The sequence below is a fragment of the Vombatus ursinus genome, unplaced genomic scaffold (assembly GCF_900497805.2).
Source record: "Vombatus ursinus unplaced genomic scaffold, bare-nosed wombat genome assembly UNPS02014798.1, whole genome shotgun sequence".
NCBI lineage: Eukaryota > Metazoa > Chordata > Mammalia > Diprotodontia > Vombatidae > Vombatus > Vombatus ursinus.
Genome location: NW_020954576.1, coordinates 40,474,485 through 40,502,230, shown reverse-complemented (window position 1 = coordinate 40,502,230; position 27,746 = coordinate 40,474,485). Strand labels below are relative to the sequence as shown.

Sequence of the window (27,746 nt, the reverse complement as noted above, 5' to 3'; positions counted from 1 at the left end):
AGTTTGGTGAGTTAAGCTGTTGCATCCCTTCTTAGAATAAAGTTTTTGTTTAAATGCATAATTGAAGGAAATGTTCAAATTCAGTTAGAGGTTAATGAAAATAAAGATGTATTTTTTTCCCATCCAAGTTCACAGACTCCCTGAAATCTAGACGTGACCTCCAGGGAAAGAATCTCTCCTAGGGGAATGGTACCACAAGGACTAGAAAGGTCTTTAAGGCCAGGCTTTGAAGCCCTGGCTAAAGAATTTGCACTTTATTGAAAAGATAGTTTGGAGAAAGTATGTAATGAGCAGGAAGCAAGGTCAGGCCAAGGGTATATGCAAGTTTCTGAATAAATAAACCAGGTTTTTTTGTTTTTGTTTTTTAAAGTGAATATATCCTCTCTGGTTGGTTAGTATTTGCAGGCCTTGAATTGGGGAAGGGGTGGAGAACCTCATGTTCAGTCCAAGAGAGCTGACTGGAGGATGCCAGCCTTGGAGCTTTTTTGGAAAGATGTGCGGATACTTCACAACCTAGAGCACGTGCTCATAAAGAGCCGGTGATGGGGAGGCGCGTGAATTCCCCAAAACACTTAACTTTGGGGAAGGGTTTTATCTCCAACGCCCGCCCTTGGAATCCTTCCCTTCCCTCCCCTCGTGTTCCCCCAGGATCCCCGCAGGCTGTCAATCAGTGCCCGTTGCTGCCCCGACTGGACGGTGATGCTGCCCTTCTAACTGATTGATCACCTGGCGCTCTTTCCTCCCCATGCCCGTCCCTATGGTTGCTGTCAGTCGCTTCAGTCGCTCATTGGCCAGCGGGCTCAGGACGTGGGCGGGAGGGGGTGAGGAGAGTGTCCGGCGACGCCAATCCCCCTACCCCTTTCTAGTCTCCCTGTTCTTTCATTGGCTATCGGAAAATTAACAGGCGCCTAAGCAATCGCACACGAACACACGTGTGTATGTATGTGTGTATGTGCGTTTGTGTGTTGGGGGTGACGGTACCTCCCCTCTCCCACTCAGGAGTATTGGTTCCACTGCTGTGACGCTAGCAGCGCGCTTCCCTCCCTCCATCGGCGATTAGTAGAGAGAGATGTCCGTCACAGAGCAGCCCCACCCTCTTTCCCCTCCCACTCTGCCCTCCCTACTCAAGCCTCAGTCTCTACCGAGCTTTTCTAAGGGCTACCCTAAGCGGTTTGATTGACAGTTAGGCGTGTCCCTCCTCTCTCCGATGGCTTCGGTTTGCATTGGCGGGTAGTGCCTGTCACTTCTGTTTAGTTCACTACTCCTTTATAGGTTCTATCCCCTCTTAGCCTCCTCCCCCCCATTCCCCCGGAGCCTTAATTAGCTTCACGGTTTTCGTCAGAAACACAAGCTCCTCTTGCTCCTCGGCTTGCTCTTCCCCTCCCCCGCCGCAGGCCCCTCCCTCTCGCTCGGCGAACTCCAGGCTAGGAGCGCGGGCGCACACACCCTCCCCAGTATCCACCACCCTCTCAAGTTGTAGCGGTCGCTGCGCTGCGGGGGTTGGCCGTGGGCTGTAGACTGGCAGGCGGGCGGGGTGGGGGAGGGGGGTTTGAACTTGGCGGCGCGGAGCCGAGCGGCGGTGAGCTGGGAGTGGTGTGGAGGGTCAGGGACTGCGGGTCCACCTCCTGCTCCGGGAATGAGGGGCGGCCACTGACCAGGAGCAAGGAGACACCGAGGGAGTGGGGGGGACAGCGGCAGCAGCAGCTCGGGCCGTGACGAGCCCCGGGATGGCCGCGGCGGGGGAGCCTCCCGGCAGGAGCACCAGCACCAGCACCGGCAGAGGCAACTGAGGCACTCTGCTGGACGGCTCTCCACGTCCTCTCCTCCCAGCACTCCGAGGAACTTCCCTTCGGCTCCGCCCGCCCTCGACGCCCGCAGCCCCCAACTTCTCGCAGCCCGGGAGGAGCGCGTGCGGCGCTGGGACCCGGCCCGAGATGGGGCTCTGAAGATTTGAGGGCAGGCGGAGGGCGGCCGGCCGGCCCGGGGCAGGAGGAGCGAGAAGAGGAGGAGGAGGAGGAGAGACGGGGTGCTTCGGCGGCGCGGGAGCTAAAGGCGGGGAGGGTGCGGGCAGTTGGGGGTGACGGGGCCCGCAGGGGGGCCTTCCGCTCCTCCTCCTCCTCCTTCTGTCGTGACCGCCGCCGCCGCCTCCATGCAGCGCCAGCCTGAGCTGCCAAGCTCGGCGGCCGCGATGTCGTCGTCGTCCCCGGCCAGCGCCGCCATCTCAGCCTCGGAGAAAGTGGACGGCTTCACCCGGAAATCGGTGCGCAAGGCGCTGAGGCAGAAGCGCGCGCAGGGCTCGTCACAGTTCCGCTGTCAGAGCAACCTGCCCGAGCTGCAGCCCCTGCCCCAGCTTAAAGGTAAGCGCAGCGCCCGCCGCCGGCCCCCGGCCCCCGGCCCCGGTCCCGGCTCCGGCTCGGGCTCCTCCTTCCTCCTCCTGGCCGCAGTCACTCCTCGTCCAGCCACCTCCGGCTTGCCCTCATCCCTCGGGGTGCAAGAGGTGTTGTAGGTGCTGAGATGGTGGTGTTTTTGTTCACGACCCCCCCCCCCCCCCGCAATCCAATCTTCGAACCACCCGAAGTATTGAAGGCCTCCTGGAGGGAAAGTTGCCCTGGCCTTCCCTTTCTCAGTAGGGGAGTTTGCAACCGCCTTGGTCTTGGTTCCCCTCTGCCACTTGGGTTCTCTCGATTGCCTGCGGTTTGGATTTGAACTCAGGTTAAACTTAGGCACACTTCTCAAAAGCTTGTCGGTCTCCTTTTTCTTGCATTAACCCCCCCCCCCCACCCCGGTTTTATTATCGTCTTGCGACTTTCGCTTTCCTCGGGTTTCCACTTTTCTCTGCTACTCTAAGCCTGGCAACACAGACACACAGCCTCTTTTAACATACATACACACACACACTCAACACACACACACACACACACTCGTCCAACTCACGGACACACACTCTCATCGACACACACCCCACCCCTCAAACAGACACACACACGCAAACTCCCCCTCCCACTGATTACTCCTAGAGGCCATATTGATGAAGATTGCTAATGTACACAGCTGTCCTTATTAGTTGGGTTTTTAGGAAATTAAGTTATGTGTTTCTTTTTAAGTGAAACTTTTCACTGGCTAATGCAGAACAAATGCATTTTCCTAACCTGGGGACCAGGAAGACTTTACAATCCCTGTGGGCTCAGAATGCATCAAGAGTAAACTGAAAGGCATAAAATGAAGAGAATTCTCTTCAAAGTGCTATGGAATTTTCTCCAGTGAGTGTGTCGTCCCAATTCTATAGCTTTATGCAGCAATTCAGAATGAGATTCTATCCAAAGCGGTGCAGAGGAAATTAGCAATCCCATTGGATTTTCCTGTCAGTTTATAAGATTTTCAGTCAGTTGTTTCCATTGGGAAATACTGTAATTTTCCTCTTTCTCTAACAGAAATACCTTGCATTTGTACAGTTTTGACGGTTTGTTGGGTAAGGATGCTGTCTGAGATTGAAATATGATTCCATTTGACAGTTTTAGAAAACTAGTCAATAAAAGCTACAAAGACTGGCTAGTCAACATGGAAGAATTTCAGTAAAAATTTAGATTTTTTTCAAGGCCTGAAAAACAGAAAGTTCACACTCAGATATTTAACTATGAAATGCACAAAGTGCATTTTAAAATCTTTTCTCCCTGCTTTGCCTACTCCTCAAGCCAATCTGGGTCCCAGCTGTGTGAATTCAGTTAAAGCTGAAAGAAGCCCCAGAGAAAACCTTTCTAGTATGTATGGAACCTCTAGAACTGTTTCTGCTTCTTAGCCTCTAAATAGGAGACATTCTTCCAGGAAAAATAAGGCAGGTACTGAACCAGAATCAAACTGAATAGAAGTGGAATTTGTGAAATGTGGTGTCCGTTATCAACTTTAAGCTTATTCCTTAGTAAGTTATACAAATTAATTGGAATCTAGATATCATGGTCACTTGAGTTCAACTTGGTGGTAGGCATTGCCGAGAAATATTTGAGAGTGATGTCATTCACATCTAAGAAACTTGAGTTGCTTGGTCCTTTGTTTAGCCTAAATAATAAAAATTGGGGTTTTAAAAAAACCATTTAATTCTAAATTATCAATTTGATTTTGTAGTTAGCAGAAAAAGCATGAAATAGTTTTCATTTCCCTGTGTTAAAAGCAAGTTTAAAGTACAGTATAAATTAGCTTCAAACTTTTTAATACTATATCTACTTTTAACTGCTAAACAAAAAAAGCAAAGTTGAGAATAAAAGCTTTTGATTATCCTGTAAAGTAAGACATTCTACCTTTACAACTTTCCCCTCCCCCAAACCCTTAGTGCTGTTCATACTGTCCTAAAAGGTAATTGGAGAGATATTTGCTTCATTTCATATGATTGGTGCAAGCTTACTGCTCAAGGTCAAATGTAAGTGTTTTCTTTATAATGGCATATAGTTTGAATAAGTGGAAAGTTATTCATTTTATTTAGTGTTTGGTTTTTGTGGAGGGGGGAATAAGAAAATTAGAATGTTTGAGCAATAAATGTAGCAGTGAATGTAGGTTTGATTCTTGGACTCTTTAGTGAAGATCACCTTTTGGAAAACAAACATTCCTTAGGAAAGTGCTATTTATTTAATAAAATGAGCTTATGCAAATTTAACCTTTCTTTGCTCTATTTACACCAATAGGAAAAACTAGATTAGTTTTAATAGACTTTCTAAAATGCTGGGAAAGCATATTTTAACCCGTTGCTTCAATTACCATTGTTTGTGCTTAATTAATATAAGAAACTAGTATATAACATTGTAGGTATCAAACACAATATATTTCCCCCTTGGCCAAGTGCTGCTAGTTTTCTCATGTTTAGCTACAGCCCTAATAAAGAAAGAGAAGACTTGTAGTATATGTGGGAAATTGCATATTCCTCCATGCCCTCAAATTTTATCCTACTATAAAAGTGAAATAAGTATATATATATATATATGTATGCATTCAGAAACAACCTGCTCATGTTACAACTTTGTTCATGTAGGCCCAGTGTTGGCAGGGTGCCAGCTAGCTTTCTCTAGTGTACCATGTGCAGGGATTACTTAACCAAATAATCTAATCTTTAGTCTATCTCTATAAGAAGCTCATTTTTGTAAAATGATTTCTAAAATGGATTTTGTTGTTTTATAGGGAAAATGTAAGTCCTTAGCAAATCTGTTATCCTGAAGAGTAAGCAAATGTTTAAAAAATAATATGGGACCTAAAAAAATTACCACTACTTTGAATTTGTATAGCACTTAACTTTTTTCAAAACATCTGTTGTTTCACTTGAGCCTCCCAACCACCCTAAATAATAAAATAGGACAAATTTAACATGGCAATAATATACAATTTTTTTGTTTATTTGAATTTACTTCCGGACAAGGTGTAATTACAATTTTCCAGGGAAAAAAATTACCCTCTTCTCCTCAACACAAGAATAAGAAGCCACTTAAAGTTTTCCCATCTTTATTGCAGACATTGTTATCAGCTATGTTGAGGGATCAGCCTTGAGTAGGTGTGAAAACATATCAAACAAATGTTTATATTAATATCGATGTAACTTGCTTTAAGGCTGGGGTTCTTAACCTTTTGTGTGTCATGGAACCCTTTGAATAATAGTCTTTTGAAGCCTGTGGACCTCCAACTCAGGATAATGTTCTGAAATGATTGAATGAAATGCTTAGTTTTAGTTAAATATCAGTGAAAATAAAGATATAATTTTTTTCCAATCTCCTGAAATTTATCCAGGGACTGGTGGTTAAGAACCTCAGCTTTAAGTAGACTTGTTATTATAAAACTTGGATTTTTACAGAAGATAAGTTAGGAAGTAATTTGCTTTTCAAGAAGATTCACAATGTAATTTATTTAAATAATAAATTATTTAAATTTGTCATAGCTCACTTGTCAAATGAGGACTCAGATTTATGTAATTACTTTAGAATGGTTAATTTGCATAGCTTACCTAGTACTTCTAAAATATGACTTGGATGTAAATTGAATTTTTGCAGATCAACATTTGCCAGTACAAATGCCATATTCTTTAGATGCATCTGTATAGAAATGAGTAAGGTAAAAAGTAAGCTCATAGAAAGGATGCCACACTTATAGGCCAACAAAAAAGCAGGTGGAACTTACAAAAAGCATGATGACTTAGCACTTGGAGTATAGTAGACACTCAGGAAATTGATAAAATAAGAAATTGGAGACTGGAGGGTCACATGCCCTGGTTGGAGTAGAGAATAAAGCACCAGCGGGTATATGCTGCCCCTCATCTTGCAGAGGTGATTGGTGTATTTACTGTAATAATGACTGTAGATGCTCTGCTTCCTTTTAGAGAAATATTTCCAGAAAATGCAGTCTTTCAAGACTGAAATCTTTATCGCCTAAAATCTGAAAGATTTTCTGAGAATTGTGTTGGCAAATATACAACCCACTCTTCCTCCAACTTTTTTTTCTGAAGTTTTGTATAGCCTACAAACCTTAGTTTTATTTCTAAATTGCTGTAATGTTAAAGAATAGGAATGTTTACAATTTGTCTGTTTTTTAAAAATTTGTTTATAAGTGGATATATATGCATATACACATATACATACATGTTTGTCATTTAATTTGATCACATTAGAAGCTTATTCTTGAAGATCTATCATGTCCCTAGAACACAGTGGTTTTTATTTATTAGAATATGGATCTAAGAGTAGTACCTAAATATAGTGTCCATTGCTAGTCTTCACATATAGACTTTTCTATTTAAGTCTTTCAGCCTTGTTACATGCCTATTTAGGATCAAATTTCTCTTTTTCCAGTTCATTGCCCTTTCCATTCCTTGATGAGAATTATTTTGTAAATGTCTAATTGAATAGAACAAATCACATTTGGAAATAAAAGTTTATTTAGAGAAACAGCAGGTTAGCCAGCCTGGGCAGTGAGAGTCTTCATTTCTCTTTCTATAAGTTTCTTTCTTTCTTTTTTTCTTTTTTACTCCCTAAGTGTTGAAATGTCATCTCAGACAAATTGTCTTTGAACTTCAGTTTCTTCTCTGAAATGTATCCTTGTCACCAAACCCCATCCTACCATAGGAGCTAATGTAATGAAGTACTATCATCTTGAGATTGAAATTTTTGCTTGCTGATAAGATTGGCCTTGATTAATTAAGAATAATCGAAAAGTTTGTGGAATTACCCTTAATTTTTTATTAGCTTTGAAATGATTTTCAAGTGTATGAGAGAGATCAGTTTCATTATTTCATTTAAAAGTATAGCTCAAGTCCATAACTGAGATATTTTCCTATTGATCTTGGCCTCTTTTGACACCTATGCCATTTTTTTGTTCTTGGTGATTATAGCATGTTTGCTGTCTCTATTACTTTTACTATTGTCTCCCAAACCACTCTTATTCCATGTGGCTCATTAGCTACCTACATGCTAGTTTTTGAAATAGGAAGAGAGCTTTTGCTAGCTCTCAACTTTGATGTGGTGGAAGTGATCCCAACCCTTGTTGTTGTTTTTTTCCTCTACCTCTCAGGGTTTAAGAAAAAAAAAACTCCAACTTTTTTTTTTTCATTTGGCAGTCATGTTAGTTATTTTTAGCTCATGAGATTTGGTGGAGTCAGGGCTAGGACAGGCCAGATGGTAGAATCTCAACTGACTTCAGCTTTTTTTTTTTTTAAACTATGTAAGGTGCAGTGATTATGGAACTAACTCATTCTCTTTGGAATATGGAACTGGTTTTTTGTCATATATGCAAAGCAATTTTAATATTACAAATTTATCTGTGATCATTACCTAATAAGAGTCTGTGGCATACTAAGTGTTAAGCAGATAAAGTTCCTCTTATGGAACTTAGCTGTTGTGTTATACAAACACATATAACTCTTCCAGTCATCCCTCCCCACAAGATCTCTTCACATCTCATTTAATCCACACTAGCAGAATAAGGAAGGTAGGGCAAGCAGAAACCAGACCCAAGACCCTTTCCATTGACTATACCATATTAAAAAAATTAAAACAAAAACTCACCATCAGTGTTCATTTCTACAAGAGTTTTTGAAATGTACTTCTTAACAGTGTATTTTTGTCACATTTAGTTTTTGAGCATTCTGTTGGTCTAGTTTGGAAGATGTGAGACCTGGAATCCTTTTCCTCCAGTTAAACTTTTTGCATTTGTTGCTCTGTAAACGTATTCTTGTTTTTTCAAATGAATTGGCATATACCTTTGCTTCCTTTCTTTGACTGAAAGATCCTTAGTTTCACGTTTTTAGACATTTCTTCCACCAGCATAGTAAGTTTATCAACTTGGTAGAAATGTCATGTTCTGACCCACCTCAACTTCTTGAAAGTAGGAACCAGATCTTCTACTGTTGCATCCCATAGTTCTGCAACACATTTTGACCTATTAGATATAGCAGGGAACTCACATCTACTGTTACCATCAGTTGATTTCACATAGACAAGTTGAATATTTTGTTTATAAAATTACCTGACTTGGTAGTTTTATCAAGTTTACCCCCTTCCCCAAAGTTTTTTCAACCTCTCCATTGTCTTTGGTGCTACTGTACCCTTGAAAGATCTTTAGTCAAGGTCTAAATAAAGAATACTTTGGGAAAAAACAAAACAAAACAATGAACACCAATAAGTTTTAGTGTTTAGAACCAAACCTCTGCTGAAGTCATCTCCCAGCATCTCATTGTGATGTGAAGGGTGTAATTGTGGGGTTTTGAAAAGTCTGTGATAGTTGAGTTAAGCTCCAGTATTTCCTACCAAGGTGGCAAGGCTTTAAGTATTGGCTAGCAATAGAGTTTGTATTTTTTGTCTTTTAAAGATCAAACTAGAAACTCTGTGTTGGTGGAAGGGAGTATGTATCTCCACTGAAATCACCATCCTTGAGGTAAAGTTGAGCACTTAAATTCTTGATGATATTAAGAAAATGAAGTCCAGGTTTATGTTACTTGAATACAAGTTTAAAGTAAGAGATTGTTGATTCCCTAGTTCTCTGTCTGAGATAAGTGCCATGTGATATTGATAAAAGATTTATTTCATTGTGGCTAAAAAATAATTGAGCACTTTGGTTAGGCAATAATTTATTTGTATTATGGTAAACTTGACACTGAATGTGTACTATGTATTTGTGATTAGACAGACTAGAGCAATATGCACTGATTTGTCATGTTAAAAGTGAATTCTTTATTTGTCAGAATGTTCTTGGGAGAACAGAAAGAGAACAGAGTTAAAATATGTAATCACTTGTAGTAACTTCACCATTATGTAACAAGAGAACTGAGTGCTTTTTCTCTCAAGTTTTATATGACAAGCTAGGCTTATGCAAAATGGGCTTTACTTGTCTGTGCAGGATACGGACTAATAAGTAGTTTCAAGGCTGCTCATTATACATATCTTTTGAACTTTCTTTTCTGAAGGAAATAGTGTAATATTTCACATGTATTTTGGAGGGGAGAGACATAATGAAGAATTTTAGAGACTTTCTAATTTCAAGCAAGTTTTCCAAAGATAAACTTGCCTAATGATGCACAACCTTCATGCATTTTTTTTCTAGTTGCTGAGAAGTGACATTCACAGAATCAAAATCATGGTTCTGTTACTGACTTGGATACTTAAGGTGAATAAAGAATTTCTTGGGAACAAACTCCTCCTGGTGGAATGATGCTGTTAGTTGCATCCATAGTAGCATTACTAGCATGCTTTGTTATTTCGTATATAACTTGAAAATTGATTTGGTGATTTTATTTGTCAATAAAAATGTTTTTTTCTTATTTAATAAAAATAGTTTTCGAGATGTGAGGAAAAGAAAATTTTACATTTGTGAACTCAGGCACTCTAAGAATTTCACCTTAAAACAGACTGATCCAGAGATCTAGATAAAAAGGATTAAAGTAAGATATTAAGTTGTTATAGTATTTTTATTTCTTAGTGGATATCTATGGCAGTAGGTATAGAATTAGAAATATACAGCATAGGAATATAAAATCTTTGCTTAAATCATATGCTATAATGTTTCTAATATGTTTTAAAGATTGAATTGTAAGGATAGTTCTAAAACTGTTCTTTCCTAATCAAAGGAAAGATTAGATTATTATTCAAAGTCTACTTTGTTCTTGTCTTTAAAACATATGACAAATGGGTCAGAACAGAGAGATTTTCTTATCCTTGAGCAAAACGGTATTTTTTGTCTATTAAGTAGCTAACTGAAGTAACTCTTCTAAAATATGGTATTTATTGTTTATTACAAAGAACATCTGTTCAAGGTAAAAGAAAAGTGTAACTTCGAATAGGATCTGCTATTTTTTAATTGTAATTTCAGGCTTTTCTCCTTGACCAAAATGGAGAAATTGGTTTAAGGCTTTGAACCTTGATGTAAATTTCTTTCCCTTTTGAAACCATAACATAGTAATATCTTGTTCCACAAGTTATGCTTTTTTGAAATATAATTAGAGGTACAATATAAGCAAACTTATATGTGAGATCACAGTACACAGGATTGTAGCTTTAGAGCTAGAAGAAACCTTAGAGGTCATCTAGTCCAGTCCCCCTCATTTTACAGGTGAGGGAATAAAGCCTAGAAAGATTAAACAATTTGCCTAAGGTCAGATATGTAGTAAGTAGCAGAGCAGGGATTTCAACACAACTTCAAATTCAGCACTCTTTTTGTTGTCCTGTTCCTTCCTCCACACCATGCTTTTTAAAAGCATGTGTATTTCTCAAATTCTTTAGATTTGTAACAAACATAGTATTTTTTTTTAACTTTCTGGTTGATACTTATCTATTTACTGAAATTATAATTTTGGAAATTTGAAACTATTTTCAGGTAAATAGGAGGTAGATGGTATTTTTTTTTTAGAGAGAGAGAGAGAAATCTACCTATGTGGAAGTTTTATATCTGAAATAGCAGACTTATCTGCTATTTATTAATCTCATCCTTTAGAGTTGCTGTTGGAATCATGTTACCTTTTGTTGGGATAGAAGGTGGGGGAGGGGAGAAAGGGGTGAAGAAAGTGGTGACTATAGGCTAAGATTTGTTGTCTAGATCGATGGTAGGGGATTGATTCCTGGACTCAGTGTCAGTACACATGAGTGAATGATCTGCTGCTGACTTGTGTCAAGAATGTATTGAGTGCTTACAATGTTTAAGACACCATTCTTGCTTGGTACTGGAGATAAAAAGGCAAAATGAAAAGTTACTCTTCTTAAGGAGTTTACATTCCAGTAGGGGTTTGGGAGCATAGAACATGTAAGGAGATATGTAAGTACAGGATAATATGGAAAGTTAGCACTAACAGGTTTTGTGTGTGTGTGTGTGTGTGTGTGTGTGTGTGTATGTTGTGTTAATGACAGGAATTAAGAATGGTTTCAATAAGAGGTGGCCCATGAATTGGCCCTTGAAGGAAGTTAGAGATTGTAGAGCTGTAGAGGTAAGGAGGGAGTGCATCTAAGCATGAGAGGTAGCAGTGTCCCATATGTGGGACCTGTGGAATACAGGAAATAGTATGTGAAGTTCTGAAAAGAGCAGATAGACCTATTAGGCTGGAACATAATGTGTAAAATAAGTCTAGAAGGGTCAGCTGGAGCCAAATTGTGAATGGCTTCAAATTATAAAGGCCAAGTTCAGGAATTTGTACTGTCAGTAAATATTGCCTACTATACATCAGGCACTGTGCTAAGTGCTAAGATATAAAGAAAGGCAAAAGATGTTGCCTACCCTCAGGGAGCTCGTAGTCTGATGGGAGAGACAACAAATAAGGGTGTCCAAACAGGATATGTTGGAAATAGTCAACAGAGGGAAGGCACTGTTTTGGAGCACCACTAAAAATTATTGAACTGAGGAGGATATTGTGAAACTTGTGCTTTAGGAAGATTATTTTGGTAGCTGTGTGGAAGATCTGTTGGAGAATGGAATAGGAATTGGGAGATCGAGGAGGAAACCCATTTTGGTCATCCAGGGGAGAGGTGATGAGCACCTAAACTAAAATAGTAATCCTATCATTGGAAAGAGAGAACATGGATGCAAGAGATGCAGAAATAGTAAACAAGAATAGATGGATGGATTTGGTGGGGAAGGAGAAGGAGGATGAAGGGGCTAAGATAGCCCAAGTTTGTGAGTAGGCAATTGAGAGGATGACAGATAAATGCTTACGAGTGGGGAAAGACCAGTTCTGTTTTGATCATGAGTTTGAGATGCCTATAGGCCATGCAGTTGGAGATGGCACAAGGCAAATTATCTTTCAAAAGCTCAGGTCTGACCATATCACTCCTCTCCTCCACCTCCCCCCAACCCAATAAACATCAGTGCCTCCCTATCCCCTTCAGAATTAATTATGAAATCCTCTATTTGGTCTTCAAACTTATTCTTCTCTCCCCCTTCCCTCACCTTTCCAGGCTTCTTATGTTTTACACCCTGCCTTTTCAATCCAGTGACCTGGCAGCCTCCTTGAACAAGACACTCCAGGCATTTTCACAAGCTATCCTCAGTTTCTTTTGTTGTTGTTGAGTTATTTCAATTGTGTCCAACTCTTTGTGACCCCATTTGGGGTTTTCTTGGCAAAGATACTGGAGTGGTTTACCATTTCCTTCTCCAACTCATTTTACAGATGAGCAAACTGAGGCAAACAGGATTAAGTGACTTGCCCAGGGTCAGACAACTAGTAAGTGTCTGAGGCTGGATTTGAACTTGGGTCTTCCTGACTGGTTCTCTGTCCACTGTGCTGCCTAGTTGTCCTCGTCTGTTGCATAGTAGTGCTTAATAAATGTTTATTGACTGACTCTGATGATTCAGAGGGGCAAAGACCTGAGTAAAAGCTATTGGAATTTAACAGTAAAGAGATCATTGATAAACTTTTGAGAAAAAAAAATTTTTTTCTTGTTTAAGTAGAAGGTGAGATAATGAAAGGAGAGATTGGGAGTGTGCTGTAGGAGACTTGAGGACAAAAGAAAATCTGGAACAGCAGCTATGGAAAGTCTGTAGAAAGTCAGTTAAAGAGTAATGAAAGGATAAAAGTGAGAGGGCTAATTGAGATTGAATAATGTATAGTGGATCCAGTCAACTTACTGTCTAAAGTGGATCCAGCACAGAATTATTAGGAAGCTAGTCTTTGTAGCTTTGTAACCAAAGGCTACACTGTTATAATATAACCAAGATGGCAACAATGTAAGAATAACTGAGGGAAAGTTTTTCCTCTCAGAGCAGTAGTAATTTCTCTTGAAACCTTAGGCCTTCTCATATTTGAGTGAGTAGATCTACTTTTTCATGGTTACTTTGTAATATAATTGTGCTGATTTTTTTTAAAATTGCAATTGAGAAAGCTTATTCTCACAGATACTATTTCTAAAAGTAAAATATCAAATATATGAAAGCAGGCTTATTTTTTCGTTAGAAAATACTGAATTAATTCTTTCAGAGGCAGTGTGGAGTAGTAGATAGTGTTAAATTGGGAGTCATGAAGAGACAGGTTCAAATCCTGCCTTGCCTTAGACAGTTAGTGACTATGTGATTATTATGTTTCTGTTTATTCATTTGTAAAATGGAACTGGGCTCCATGGCCTCTAAGTTCTTTTTCAGCTCAGAATTCATGATCCTATTACTTTAATCTCAAGTTCCATAAGTCAATGTAAAAAAATATTTCCTAGAAGATATTAACAGCCATTATGCAGTTGGAGTAATATCTTGTAACTATAGTAGCAGATCTTTATGTCAAGAAGAATTTTTTTTTAATGTGGACATAAAATTGAGGGGTTTATTTAATTGACCTGTGTTTTCATGTATTTTGCAATCCGTATCAATTTGCTATTTTTAAAAAGGCCTTACTTTTTTAATATTGAAGTTTGACCCATGGCTTGACTTTTTAAAGGCCATTTTTCAGCCAAAGGGACAGAGGTTGGAAATAATCAACCTTGTGATTGATCCTTATGAACTCAACTTAAAGTTTTCTTTCTATACCTGTTGATCTATCACTAAGAATCTAGAGCATATTTCTAGGGCCCCATTTTTCTCTTTCTACAGCCAAGACAGTCTCTTTGTAGAATCTGGGATAGCTTGTTGACTTTTTACCTTTCTCTTTCTTCATTTTATTTCCCTGAATTTCAGCTTTCTGTCATATAGAATTTTAAAAAAACCTGTTAAATTCCTATTTAGTAGTCATTCTACTCATGAATAAGTTATCCTTTGGTGTACTATTTCTAGTAAGCTAATTTAAATATCTTAAGTGAACTGTCATGATTTCTTAAAATGTTGGTATATTAGGTTTCAAAATGTTGTATTTAAGGATTCCTATTCCACCCCTCAGGGCAGCTAGGTGGCCCAGTGGATAGAGTGCTGGGCCTGAAGTCTGGAAGACTCATCTTCCTGAGTTCAAATCTGGCCTCAGACACTTAATTAGCTGTGTGACCTTGGGCAAGTCACTTCACCCTGTTTGCCTCATTTCCTCATCTGTAAAATGGGCTGGAGAAGGAAATGGCAAACTGCTCCAGTATTTTTGCCAATAAAACCCCAAAAAGGGATCACAAAGACTCAGACATGACTGAAATGACTGAACAACAGCATCCCACCCCCACCCTTCAAACCCAGGAGAAAATAAAGAATATTTTCACTGGCACTTGTAGTTCTCTTAATATTCATTCTGGTTATTGCAGCAAATTTCTTATGCTCAAACAGAATCACTGTTTTTGGGAGAGGGTGCTGGTGTCACAGATGTATTAGAGTAGTTTAGCTAAGGGAAAGGGGGCAGTATGAGAGGTAGCAGCAGAGCTGTCTGCTTAAGAGCAGGGATTTTTGGTGCAGGATAGAAGGAGAAGGTGATAGGCAAAAACAGAGCAGCACTTAGGATAGTTTTGGGTCAAGGACAAAAATTAGAGAATAGTGGTAGAGTAAGGGAGTAATAACCAGAAATCTGGACTTTTTACCTGGTGAATTCTTTAATGAAATGTCATCTCCTGAAGGATATACTTAAGACTTTTTTCATCCCAGTAGAGTATTTAACACAGTATGTGTATACTGAAAAAATCAGTGCAGCAAAATGATAGGGTAGAAGAAGGTGGGTGGAAGTTTAATTTGTCACTTGGATCCAAAGAACCTTGATTTCATTAAGACAACTATTGTTAGACTTCATTCTGTGAAACTTTAGGGTTATATGAAGCAATCCAAGGGGTTCCTTGAGAAAATGTTATGATGATTGATGAGTGTGTACAGGAAACTAATTTGCTTTGTGGTCTGTGGTTGTGCACAGTATGTATGCTCAGTCAATGTTGTTAACTGCCAGAGATTGGTAGAAATGCATCATGTGACAAGAAGTTTACTTCATGTTGGTCTAGAATCAATCTTTGAGCAGATCCAGTAACAGAGGATGCATAATAAGTATTTTTGTTCTGAGTAGGCAAGGCACATATAAAACAACCAATGTCCATTTGTATTTGTGTTTTTCCCTTTAAATATTTTTTCCACCAGTACCTATGAATCCCCATGGTAACAGTGAAAAATACTGAATTTGAGTCAAAGGACCTGTGTTTGAGTTCCTCCACTGCTTTGTTATGATCTTGGACAAGTAACTGGACTTCCTCAATTTCCTCATCTGTAAAGTATGGGAAATGAACTAGTTTACCTCTAAGGTCCTTCCAACTCTAAATCTATGAGCCCCCATTGTGGATGACTGAATACTTGAACAATTAGAAAGCAAGTGTTAATAACCGAGATAGAGGATGGCAAATATCCATTAATTAGTCTGAGAACTAAATCCCAAATGAAAAAGAAACACAACTGTGAGTGACCATAGCAAGTGACAACCTGTGTTTATTTCTAGTGATCTAAGGTCCCTTTCAACTCTGAAATATCTGATCTTTGAAATTATACTGTATATATTTGTCTGTTTACGTATTGTATCCCTCTCAGAGTATAAGCTCCTTAAGGGCATGAACTTTTTCATTTTTTCCTTGTACCTCCAGTACCAAACACAATGCTTTACACATGAGCTTTTAATTTAAAAAAAAAAAAATTTTTTGTTTTTTGGATTGGGCTGGACCAGCTTGCAATCCACCTATTCCCATCTATGTATTACTAATAGAGTTGCCTTAGGCTCTGAGAGCCTGAGCGACTTACCCATGGTCACACAGTTCAGTGTTAGAGGTGGGATATGAACATAGGTCTTCAAGACTCCAAACCTGATAAACTATCCCTTATGCCAATCCACCTCTCAGTCCAAATGGTACCAGAACAAAAATGCTCTTCAGTGTTCTCAATAAGTAGATATGAAACCTTTCTTTAAAGACATGTAATGAAAGGGAATTCACTACCTCCCTCACCAACCAATTCCACTCTTAGGTCTAATATTTAGGGAGGCAATTCAGAGTAATGGATAGAATATTGTACTTGAAGTCAGGAAGACCTGAGTTTGAATCTTGTCTCAGACGCTTACTAGATAAGTAATCTTTCTTAAGTCATATAACCTTTGTCTTAATTTCCTTGTCTATAAAATGGTAATAACACTATAACCTACCTTACAGGGTTGTCATGAGAATCAAAAGAATATCTGTAAGACACATTGCAAAATATTACCTATTACAGGAAATTATTCCTTAAATCAAGCCTGTCCACCTCTGTAAACCCTTCCATCTTTGCAACAATAAATAATATTGCATAGCATAGGGCTAAGCACAGATCACTGGAGGATTTTACTAGTAAATTCTTTCCACCTTGACATTCACCTATTAATGACTACCATTTAGATTCAATCATTTAACCATCTCTGCTTCATCTTCCCTGGAAATTTTCTTATGTATTTGGGATGCCTGTGTTTTGAAGATATCATTGGTAGGAGGAGAGAGAGTTCTATTCAGGTACAGGTTTTACCAGACAATTGGGGCCTCTTACAACTCTTGAGATTTTAGAATTATTCTTTTCTTCCCAGTGTGTAAGGAGGGTGGAGAAGGGAACCACAAGATAGAACCTTGTATGGCACCCAGTTTTCCTTTCTTTTTTTCTTTTAATTAATTTATTTTGAATTTATCAACAATCACTTCCATAAGTTTCTGAGCTTCAAATTTTTCTCCCTCTCCCTTCCCACCTCCCTCCCCAAGACGGCATGAAATCTGATATAGGCTATACATATATATTCCTATTAAACATATTTTCACATTAGTGATGTTGTAAGTAAGAATTAGATCCAATAGGAGGAACCACCAAAAAGAGGAAACAAAACACAACAGAAGAAAAAAAGTAGCAAGTAGTATGCTTCAATCTGCATTCAAACTCCATAGTTCTTTCTTCTTTGTGGATAGCATTTTCCATCATGAGGCCTTTGGAGGTGCGGCAACCACTTTTAAGATTGTAAGGAAACTGTGAATTCATTGTCCTAGAACCCAAGGGAGAAGAGAGTTCCAGAAGATGTAGGTGGTCAGTCAACAGTGCCAAATGCTGCTGAGATATCAGAGAGAATGATTGCTGAAAAGGGTCCATTGGGTGTAGCAATAAGGAGTCACAGGTGGACCAGAAAGCTCAGTAGTTTCTGTAGACTTATAGGCAGGAAAGCCAGCTTGCAGGATGTTTAGGAATGATGGATGGTAAAGAAGTAGAGTTGTTGTAAGCAGAGTAAATCATTCTTCCTAGATGTTTGGTGGTGAATAGGACAAAAGAGGGTGATAGCCTGAAGGAATAGCATAACATGAAAGTGTGTTTAGGAGAGAGGAGATCTGAGCATGCTTGTTGACTGAGAAAATTAATCAGTAGGCCATGAGAGGGCACAATAATAAGGATTCTACCTCAGTGAGTCTGAGAAGATAAAGACTATGTAGTATAAAGCAGGTGATTGGGGGTTGGGGTGGGGGTGGTTAGAGGTGAAGAAAGAAGAGAAAGTTTAAAACAGTTTCTATGGATAAATTTGATATAGATTTTGCTAGAAATGAGTAATATTTAAAGCCCTCGACAATTTTGCTCTCCGTCCATCTTTCTGGCCTTCTCATGTGCTATTACTCTTCAAAGATACTATCTTCCATTGAGACTGGACTGCTTGTCTTTCCCAATCTCACCCTTTCTTTCCCTGCCTTTGTGCCTTGGCTTATAGATTGTTCCATACTGGGAACGACCCCTCCCCTCACATCTCTCTTTCTTTTAGATCTTTCTTTGCCTTCAAGTCTCAGCTCAGTTGCCACCTTCTACATTTTAATTCAACCAGCATTTTAAAACTACTGTATATAATATAGAATATTAGGTACTGGAGATTGGAAGAAAAGTGTATAGTAGAAAACGCTGGCCTCAGAATCAGGAAGACCTGAGTTCGAAACCCATATATTAAACTTACTAGTTGTGTAATCATGAGTCAGGTTTATCTTTAAAATGAGGAAGGGGAAAGTAAGAAGCACTTATTAAGCACCTACTGTTTGCCAGGCACTGTGCTAAGTGCCTTATAAATATTATTCATTTGATCCTCACAACAACTCTGGGAGATAGTTGCTATTATTTTACATTTGAGGAAACTGAGGCAAGCAGAGTTTAGGTGACTTGCCCAGGGTTACACGGCTAAGCTAGTAAATATCTGAGGCTGGATTTGAACTCAGATCTTCCTGACTCCAAGCCCAGCATTCTATCCACTGTGCCACTTAACTAGGAACAATACTACTTGTAGTACATTCATTGCAGGGTTTTTGTGAGGCTCAAATGAGATTTTATATACACATATATGCAAATATGTGTACTATAGAATATGGTTTTGCAAACTTTGAAGCACTATGTAAAATTAGTTACTATCCTGAAGATGGGGACTATGACTGGAGAATTGAATTTCAGGTTTCAATATCATGGACCTGTAGCAATTTCAAATAACTATAAGGGTGAAAGCATGGTCATGAAACCTTTGTCTGAAGTAGAGCGAAGAATTGTGAGGACATGGGAGTTGAATTGAGGGAACAAATGCATTGAGATCCTAAATGAGGCTACTGAAGCCAACCAGGAAAATAACAAGAGAAAAGAGAGTAAAATTGTGAACAAGGTGCTGGCATTCATAGCTCAGGAGAGGACAGGGACAACAAAACTACTCTCAAGGGATTTATTTTCTGTCATGGGGGACAATTAATTGTACAGAAGGAAGAAATACAAAATCAAAGCAAAGTAGTAAGACACCAGGTAGCTAGGGAGGGAAGGGACTGATACTGGGTGGAAAAGGGATCAGGAAAAGCTTATATCAAAGGCAATGCTTGAGCTGCCTCTAGAAAAAAGAGGAATTCTCTGATGTGGAGGTGAGGGGCTGGAGCTTTCCAGGCATCAGGGACCATTTCAAAGGCACAGAGATGGGAGATGCAAGGGAAATGGATTGCTGTGTGTAGAGAATAGAGAAATCAGTTTAACTGAATATAGAATGTGAGGGAGGGAGGTAAATGAATAATGTGTCTGGAAAAAAGGTTGGGGCAGGTTATAAAGGGCTTTAAAATGTCCTAAACATATATCCCAAAAGGACAATGGGAGTAGATAGTATATAATAGAATGGCCTCATCCTCTGAAGGGGGAAGGGAATAAGCATTTATATAGCACCTACTATATATGTGCCAGTTACTGGGCTAGTTTTTGAGCCTTATAAATATCTCATTTGAGATCAAAAGCAAAAGGAGAGATTCTTGAATGATGATGGCAGATCCAGGGTCTAGAAGGCCTACAGTAGTTTGTTTTTGAATACAGAAAACATTTGAAAAATACTTAATTTATTTAAAGAAACCATAGACTGGACCTTTCTATGCTGTGATGATAGTAGTAAACTTAGAATATGAATTAAATGAAATAGTGATTTTATGACCTGGCAAGTTTTTTAGGTGGGATTCTACTACCCTCATGTTTTTTAGGGTTAGGTACCATCAAGTTAATTGCCAAACTGGTAAGATTCAGTAGTTTTTCATTTGTGATGATTTTGAATTCTTGTGGGGAAAAAAAAGCCTTAAAACTAAGTTTCAATATTAGTCAAAACCATAGAAAATATCTGAGACTGAATGTTTTCTTTAAGTTACTTTATAATAACCTGATCCACCAAAGTATCAAATAAAAGCTGATTTTAGACTCTTGGTTATTAACGTTCTAGGGGTGATGCCAAAAAAAGCGACATGTCCTATATTCCATGCCAGTTTCTTAAATTAGAATCTTGGATTGCATCCTCAGCGTGTCACTGTGGTGGGACTGCTGGGTTGCTATGATACAGTGCTTGTTCTAAAATTTGTAGCATGAATCGTATAGGAGATCCTACTTCAAATTTCAAATATGTGAGCAATAGCATTTGGAATATTTAGTACCTTTTTTTTTTGTAAAGTAAAATTGTACTTGTCAAACAGTTAACTCTTTTACCTCTATCACATTATTATCATGAATTAGATTTGTCAGTTATTCTTAAATGTAAAACAGAATTAAGCAAGAACAGTTTCAAATAATTATCACTAATGTTACAATTCTTTGAAATCAGTCTAATTAACTTTTTAAAGAAGGAAATGAGTTTTATCCCCTAATGCCTTGATAAAATTTCAATATCTTTCAATGTCTTGATAAAATTTCAATGTATTTAAGATTTTGAGAGGTTATGCATATTAGCTTTTTTGCATATGAAAGAGTTGGTTTTAATTTGTACAGTCATTATATATGTCAGGTAACAGTATCCACAAAAGACTCATTTAAAAACTTCTGAATTCTTCATTTTTTTAAAAAAAATTTAAAATTAATTAATTTTTAGTTTTCAACATTCACTTCCACAAGATTTTGAGTTCCAAATTTTCTCCCCATCTCTTCCCTCCCCCTACCCCAAGAAGGTATGCATTCTGAATACCCCTTCCCCTGATCTGCCCTCCCTCCTCTCACTCCCCCCCTTCTCTTATCCCCTTTTCCTTCTATTTTTCAGTAGGGCAGAATAGATTTCTCTACCCCATTGCCTGTGTATCTTATTTCCCAGTTGCATGTAAAAACAATTTTTAACATTTGTTTTCAAAACTTTGGGTTCCAAATTTTCTCCCTTCCTCCCTACCCACCCACCCCCATTGAGAAGGCAAGCAACTCAATACAGGGTATACATGTGTACTCAAGCAAAACACTTCCATAATAGCCATGTTGTGAAAAACTAACTATATTTCCCTTCATCCTATCCCACCCCCCATTTATTCTATTCTCTCCTTTGACCCTGTCCCTTCTCAAAAGTGTTTGCTTCTGATTACCCTCTCCCCCAATCTGCCCTCCCTTCTATCATCCCCCCCTCTTATCCATTTCCCCCCTATTTTCCTGTAAGGTAAGATAGATTTCCATACCCAATTAAATGTGTATGTTATTCCCTCCTTAAGCCAAGTCTGATGAGAGTAAGATTCATTCATTTCTTCTCACCTCCCCCCCTCGGCCCCCCCGCTTCCCTTTCATGGTAAAAGCTTTTTCTTCCCTCTTTTATGTGAGATAATTTACCCCATTCTACCTCTCCCTTTCTCCTTCTCCTAATACAATCCTCTCTCACCCCTTAATTTTATTTTTTAGATATCATCTCTTCATATTCAACTCATCCTGTGCCCTCTGTCTATATATATTCCCTCCAACTACCCCTGATAATGAGAAAGGTCTCATGAGTTACAAATATTATCTTTCCATCTGAATTCTTCATTGCATGAGACTTTTAAATTCTTTGTTTCCTGAAATTGTCCTTAAACAGCTGTTATTAGGAAACCTATACTTAGCCTTTAATTTTTGAGTTATATTTTTTAAAATATTTGACCTATATATTTTTAATCTTTTGTGAATAAGGTCCCCTCTGTCTTGTATGTGATGGTATAAATGAGGGAAGATGACAGGGAGCTTCTACTGTGTGGCAGTCATTCACATTCCCATATGTGTATCTGAATGGACAGTGAATGAGGCAGCTACATATAATACCCATGGCATTATTTATTTTTCTTTGGGTATTTGCAGCCCCGTACAACAATATGATCCCCCCCTTTCCCAGCCCCCCCCCCCCCAGTTATTATCATAAGGATAAGGAATTATGGCTGGAGTAGAGAATTTAAGTGTTCACTATAAGAGGATACTTGTTAAAGATAAGAAATTGGAATGTCATGTTTAATAAACAATAATCATTTTTGAGTATCAGTTGGAGGCAAGAAATTCAGTGAAAATTTTGTAAGGACATTAATTTAATGAAATATATATCCTTTCTGTCTAAATGAGAACAGTTCTCTCTGCTGATTCCTGATAAGTTTGTGTTTCATTGCTTTTTGATATGTTTGTCTTCAGAAATTAATTGGTATAAATATTAAAAATTCAGCACATTTGATTGGCTATGTAAAATTTAAATCTAAGGATGCCCCCCCCCCCCCAAGTTCCTAATGTATCTGAAAGCAAAATTTAAGGCATTCTATTTTCTGGGAGTTTTTTTTTTTAAATTTTCTATGACACTGCTTTCCTTTATTGGGGATAGAGCCTGGACCTGTAATTTCATTGGTTCAGTGAATTCCTCATTAGAAAACTCCTTCTATTAAGACAAGTCAGCACTTTCCTTTCGATTTATAGTCTTGGAGAACTGCTTAGAGCAACAAGGGCTTAAGGGACTTGCTTTAAGGTCACACAGCCAGCATATGTCAGAGGGAGGACTTGAACCCAGGTCTTCTTGGCTTCAGGACCAAGCTCTCTATTCAGTGTGCCAGGCCACCTCTCTAGATCCCTAATATGTAGATTATTAAAAGTTCAGTTTTAAAAGGAGTTACTTTTTTACATTTTCACCTAAATTTGGTAATAGTTGAGTTTTCAAACCAAGAGGTAGAAAAATGAAAACAAAGCATTAATCCAATTGAATACTGGAAAGGTAGGTGAGGAGATGGCTATTCAGGGGCAGTTGATACTAGAATGTAAGTCTTCTGCCCAACAGTTCAGCCTTCTTCCCTCCAAGGCACTTTAAATAAAATAAAATGAACTATGTTAATTAAGATCAGGCTTTTAAAATAATATGGCCATTCTGTTATGAGGGTTTTCCTGTTTTTTAAAACTTACATTACAAAAGGACAGGAAAATAATGGTATGACTGGCCCCAGACATTCATAGAATGTCTGTAAGTTCTGTCTCCACTGATCCTCACAACCACCTTGAGAGATAGGAAAAGGACTTTCAGAGAAGTTAAGTCACTTTCATGGTAGAGTAGCCGGTTAGTTAGTCGTTGTCTGTAGTTAGATTCTAACTCTAGTGTTATCTTTGTATTTGAGTTCTTTCCAAATAAATGAAGGAATGGGCTTTAGCAAATCATCTGTGGGACTGTAAAATGTGATATTGGTTGAAGATTTTCATTCTTATTAACCTATTAACTTACTACTTCATGTATCATTGGTGATATCCCTTGTCCTCTTAGCTTTCTCTTGTATATTTTTGCCTGTTGCTTCTTTCCTCTCCTTCCTCGCCCCTTCCCCCCAAATTCAGTAGATGATTTGAAATGTGGCTATTTTTGGAAATAAAGCAGCCATCCATATAGAATTTTTGGGTTACTCAGGGACTTCCTTGAGGAGAAGTTAAGAATGGAGGGAGGTACCCAGGAATTTTAGGGTCTTTTATTGAGGCAAATTTACCACAGTGAAAAGAGACTTGGAAGGACAAATTGTAATTGACTGGAGGTTCTCTAGAACTAGGGTTTCTAGCCCTTTGCTACATACAGTCTGTACCCAACAGATGGTTTTAGGGTTTTCTGTAGATTTCAGTTATACTCCATACCCTTGGCCCCTATTACTATGAATAATTGAGAATTGGCTGCAGTCAGGCTAGAAACTAAGTCAGGCTATCATAAAATAGCATAGTGTATCCTAAGAAATTTAATTTGAGAAATTGTATTTTCTATTTCCTTGTCACTCCCCTACCGCCACAATATCTGAGAATGTGTTTAAAATAGAATGTTCAGAAACTTTTTCACCTCTAAGCACAATTGGTGTTTTTAAGAGTCTAAATATGAAGATAGGTTCCAAGAAAGGCCTATAAGAGGTTTCATTTTCACACAATTTTGAATAGCTCTACTCAGACATGCTAAAACCTCCCCTTCTTCCCATGGTTAAATACATTCAGAGCCATAAATAACAATTCTCATAATATCTTAACAAAAAAGAAAACCTTGAGTGACTTATTTGAAGTACATCCTGATATTCATAATTTCTGTTAAAAGAAAAAACATCCCTCTGTAACCCATACATATCACGTAACTGCCCAGGGAAGAAGGGGCATCAGATCTGAAAATGTGTGTTAGGCTTCCCAAATACCATTTCAGTAAAAACACTCACTATTTCATCTTAAGTCAGGTTTCTACAAACTTGTGGTGGGGATGATTTAGTCATTTGCTCCACCCCTCCAAACTTAAATATCTTGAGTAAGATCTAAGAATTCTTCAGTCTTTGAACAGACAAGGGGGGAGGGGCTAAGAATACCAAGAGGGAAGTCCTTGGCTTCCTGGGAGCTATGGGGAAATGTAATATTATTGGCTTTTTTAGCTCCCTTCCCTACTAGAAATGGTTTTAAAGGAGTAACATTTTTAAATGATTGTTTCTTTAACTCATGATGGAAAATGGAAAGAACTGTGGAGTCTGAATGCAGATCAAAGTATACTATTTGCTCTCTCTCTTTTTTTGTTTTGTTTTGTTCTTTTTCGTGGTTCCTCCCATTTGTTCTAATTCTTCTTTACAACATGACTAATGGGAAAATATGTCTAATAAGAATGTTTATGTAGAGCCTATATTAGATTACTTGGGAAGGGGGTAGGGGAGGGAGGTAGAGAAAATTTTAAACATAAAAGCTTATGGAAGTAAATTTAAAATAAAAAATAAAATAAATGATTGTTTATTAACATGATTGGTTTATAATCAAGGGATTGAGGACCTCTCATAAATAAATGAATAATTTTAGCCATTTTCCAGTGTTAACATAAAAAAGTGTCAGAATGCTGGAATTAGTAGGATTTGTTTTTGAAGAAATAATTTTTGTTTTAGAATTTCCTGGGATAATATTGTGGTGTAATGAATACCTTCTCACACTAAAATCACTGTCTCTTTCTAGAGAGCAGAATTGCAGAAGCCATGAAGCTAGGAGGGTTTAACTAACACTTTGGATGCATGGGTTGGGATTCAAAAGAATCTTGACAGGCTAGAACATAGGACTGAATTGCATAAAATGTGCCAACAACTGAATACAGCAGTCCAGATTTGGATGACCAGAGCAGAATATAGTAGAATTATCACCTTCTTAGACCTCAACAATACATCTTTCTTAACATAGTCTAAGATCACAATAATATGAACTAAAATGATAAAATGAATTTAAAAAATAAGACTTTTTGAGATGTAAGTGTAAATTCTTACGTTTGGGTTCAAAACATCAATTTCATAAGTATGAGACGAGAGTCTTGACTAGGTAGCAGTTAGTGGATTATAAACTAATTATAAATCAGTAGTGTAATATAGAAGCCCCATAAGCTAATGCTGTCATAAGCTACATTTAAAAAAAGCTTTATCGTTTGTTGGAGGGGGGGACATAGCCATTTCTGATTATAGTCCTCCCTCCAGTGAGTCTTCTCTTGTAACCAAAATAAAATAAAATCCTGCCACATGTTAGTTTATGAAACATTTCATACCCATGGTTGCCTACATTCCCAATGAAAGGAAGGAGGTGCGTTAACTCGTCTCTTCTTGAGGGTCAAGGCTGATCATTATTATATACTGTTCAACTTAATTTTATCATTTTAATTTACATTATTGTCATCTTAGACTTTATGAAGAGTAAATCTTGTTCATAGACTTTGAGGTCCCTCCAAATCTTGAGATTTTGTGATCTGTGCACATTTTATGCCAGTTCCTAGCAGAATTGTTAAAAAAATCAGGAAAAGGGATAAAAAAAATGAATTTGTTTTGCTTTCTTTCCCCTAAAATCTTGGGGGGAATACTTTTTTTTCAAAATCTTTTACTCTTTCTTGTTATCCCTGTCTCTGTTGTTAGTATTGTCATTCTTCAAGCATTACCTGGATGAAGTTCTCTAATGGGTTGCTACAGGTCACTATCTTTTGGGCCCTAGTCTATTAAATATTTTTTATCAGTGATTTGAATAAAAGTATAACTACATGCTTATTGAATTGCTAGGTGATAGGAAGTTTGGACAAATAATTAATACATCAGATGACAGAATTAGGAGCTCAGGTCTTGAAGACAAAAACAATAGACAAATTTAAGGAGAAGATAATAAGTAAACATCCACTGCTGTACTTGAATTTTTTTTTAAATCATCTTCACAAGTACAGAATGAGGAAGATATGACTAGACAGCAGTTCATGTGAAAAAAGCTCAGTGAGGGTTAACGGATTGCAATCTCAATTGCTGTGACACATCAAGAAATTAAGGTGCTTTTAGGCTGTATTCATAGAAATAGAGTCCAAAATAATAGGGGATGGTTGCACTTTGTTCTTACCTGATCAGATCATATCTCATATCCAGTTGTGAGTGCCATTTTTTAGGAACAGCATTCATAAGCTGATGTACAACTAAATGAGGGTGACAAAAATGGTGCATGGTGTACCACGTTTTAGTGAAAACAATGGGCTTATTGATCTTGAGGATGGGGTGACTTTCAGCTGGATATGTTTGCTGTTTTCAAATATTTAGAGTTGTCACTTTGAAGGCAGCTCTTTTAAAGAAGAGAGATTAGAGTTATTCTACATGTGGTCCAAGAGGACAGAACACAGACCAGTGAGAGCAAGTTCTAGGGAAGCAGTTGGTTTTTTGTTTTTCGTTTTTTGTTTTTCTAGTGAGGCAAAGGTTCCTAATGCAGCTGCACAGAAAAGGGATATGGAATGCCTTCTTTTGTGGTAGGCAATGAGTTCCTTGTCATTGGATGTATTTAAGGGGAACCTGGATAACCACTTCTGTTGTTGTAGAGGAAGTGATCCCAATTTCAAGTAGGGAATTGTGCAAGATATTTTCTGAGGTTCCTTCCAATTTAGATTTTGATGGTTTTGTTCCATTTTTAAGGCTCTCCAACTGTACATCACACTTCTCCCCCCTCACATAGTGTATACTCCAAAAAGGCTGGACTACTTTCTGTCTGCTGAACATGCTTTGCATTTTTATGTTTCTCCCTTTGCTTCCATTATTTCTTATCTCTTGAATGCCCTCCCTTCCCTCACTCCACTTTGGACTTTTGACGTACTATTGCTGTCTTTCAAGATCTAGTTCAAATATTCCTCCACAAAACCTTCACTATTCTTCCCACTCTATATAAGAAAGTGTGATGAGGAAATAAACTTAATATTGTATCACATTTATCTGTATAAATATGCCTTATCTTCCCCTATTGGGTTGTAAGTTCCCTGAGGATGGGGATAAATGAATGAAAAAAGCATTTACTAAGCACTTAGTATGTTCAAGCCACTGTGATAAGTGCTAAGGATACAACCAGAAAAATAAGACAGTCCTTGCTTGCAAGTAGCTTATATTCTAATATAAGGAAACAACACGTATAGAAGGTTCCAGCCACAAGTCAAATGGAAAGGTCCTATGGTTTTTAGGGTTCAGCAGAGGAAAAGGAGTGCATCATCTTTAATGTCATTTCTACTGATTAAATGAGAACATTTTCTGATGTTGAACCATTTGCCGGTGCCAAGGGCTTCAGTGAGAAATTTCTTTTCTGGGACTTGAGTAAATGTAGCTCCTGCACCTGCAGGAGCACTTGCCATCTTATTTGATTATATATCTCTTCTGGCATCTAGCTCATTGATGAATGAAGGC

At 38.3% G+C, this 27,746-nt stretch overlaps 1 protein-coding gene across 1 annotated transcript in view; it reads left to right on the top strand.

The window, feature by feature from the left end:
* The first annotated feature begins 2,134 nt into the window (after positions 1-2,134).
* Positions 2,135-27,746, top strand: part of PPP2R5A (protein phosphatase 2 regulatory subunit B'alpha) — an 80,859-nt gene continuing 55,247 nt past the window's right edge. The window contains exon 1 of the mRNA XM_027870961.1: positions 2,135-2,357. Within this exon, the coding sequence (XP_027726762.1) occupies positions 2,150-2,357 (208 nt within the window). The 5' untranslated portion in view covers positions 2,135-2,149. The remainder of the gene's footprint in view (positions 2,358-27,746) is intronic.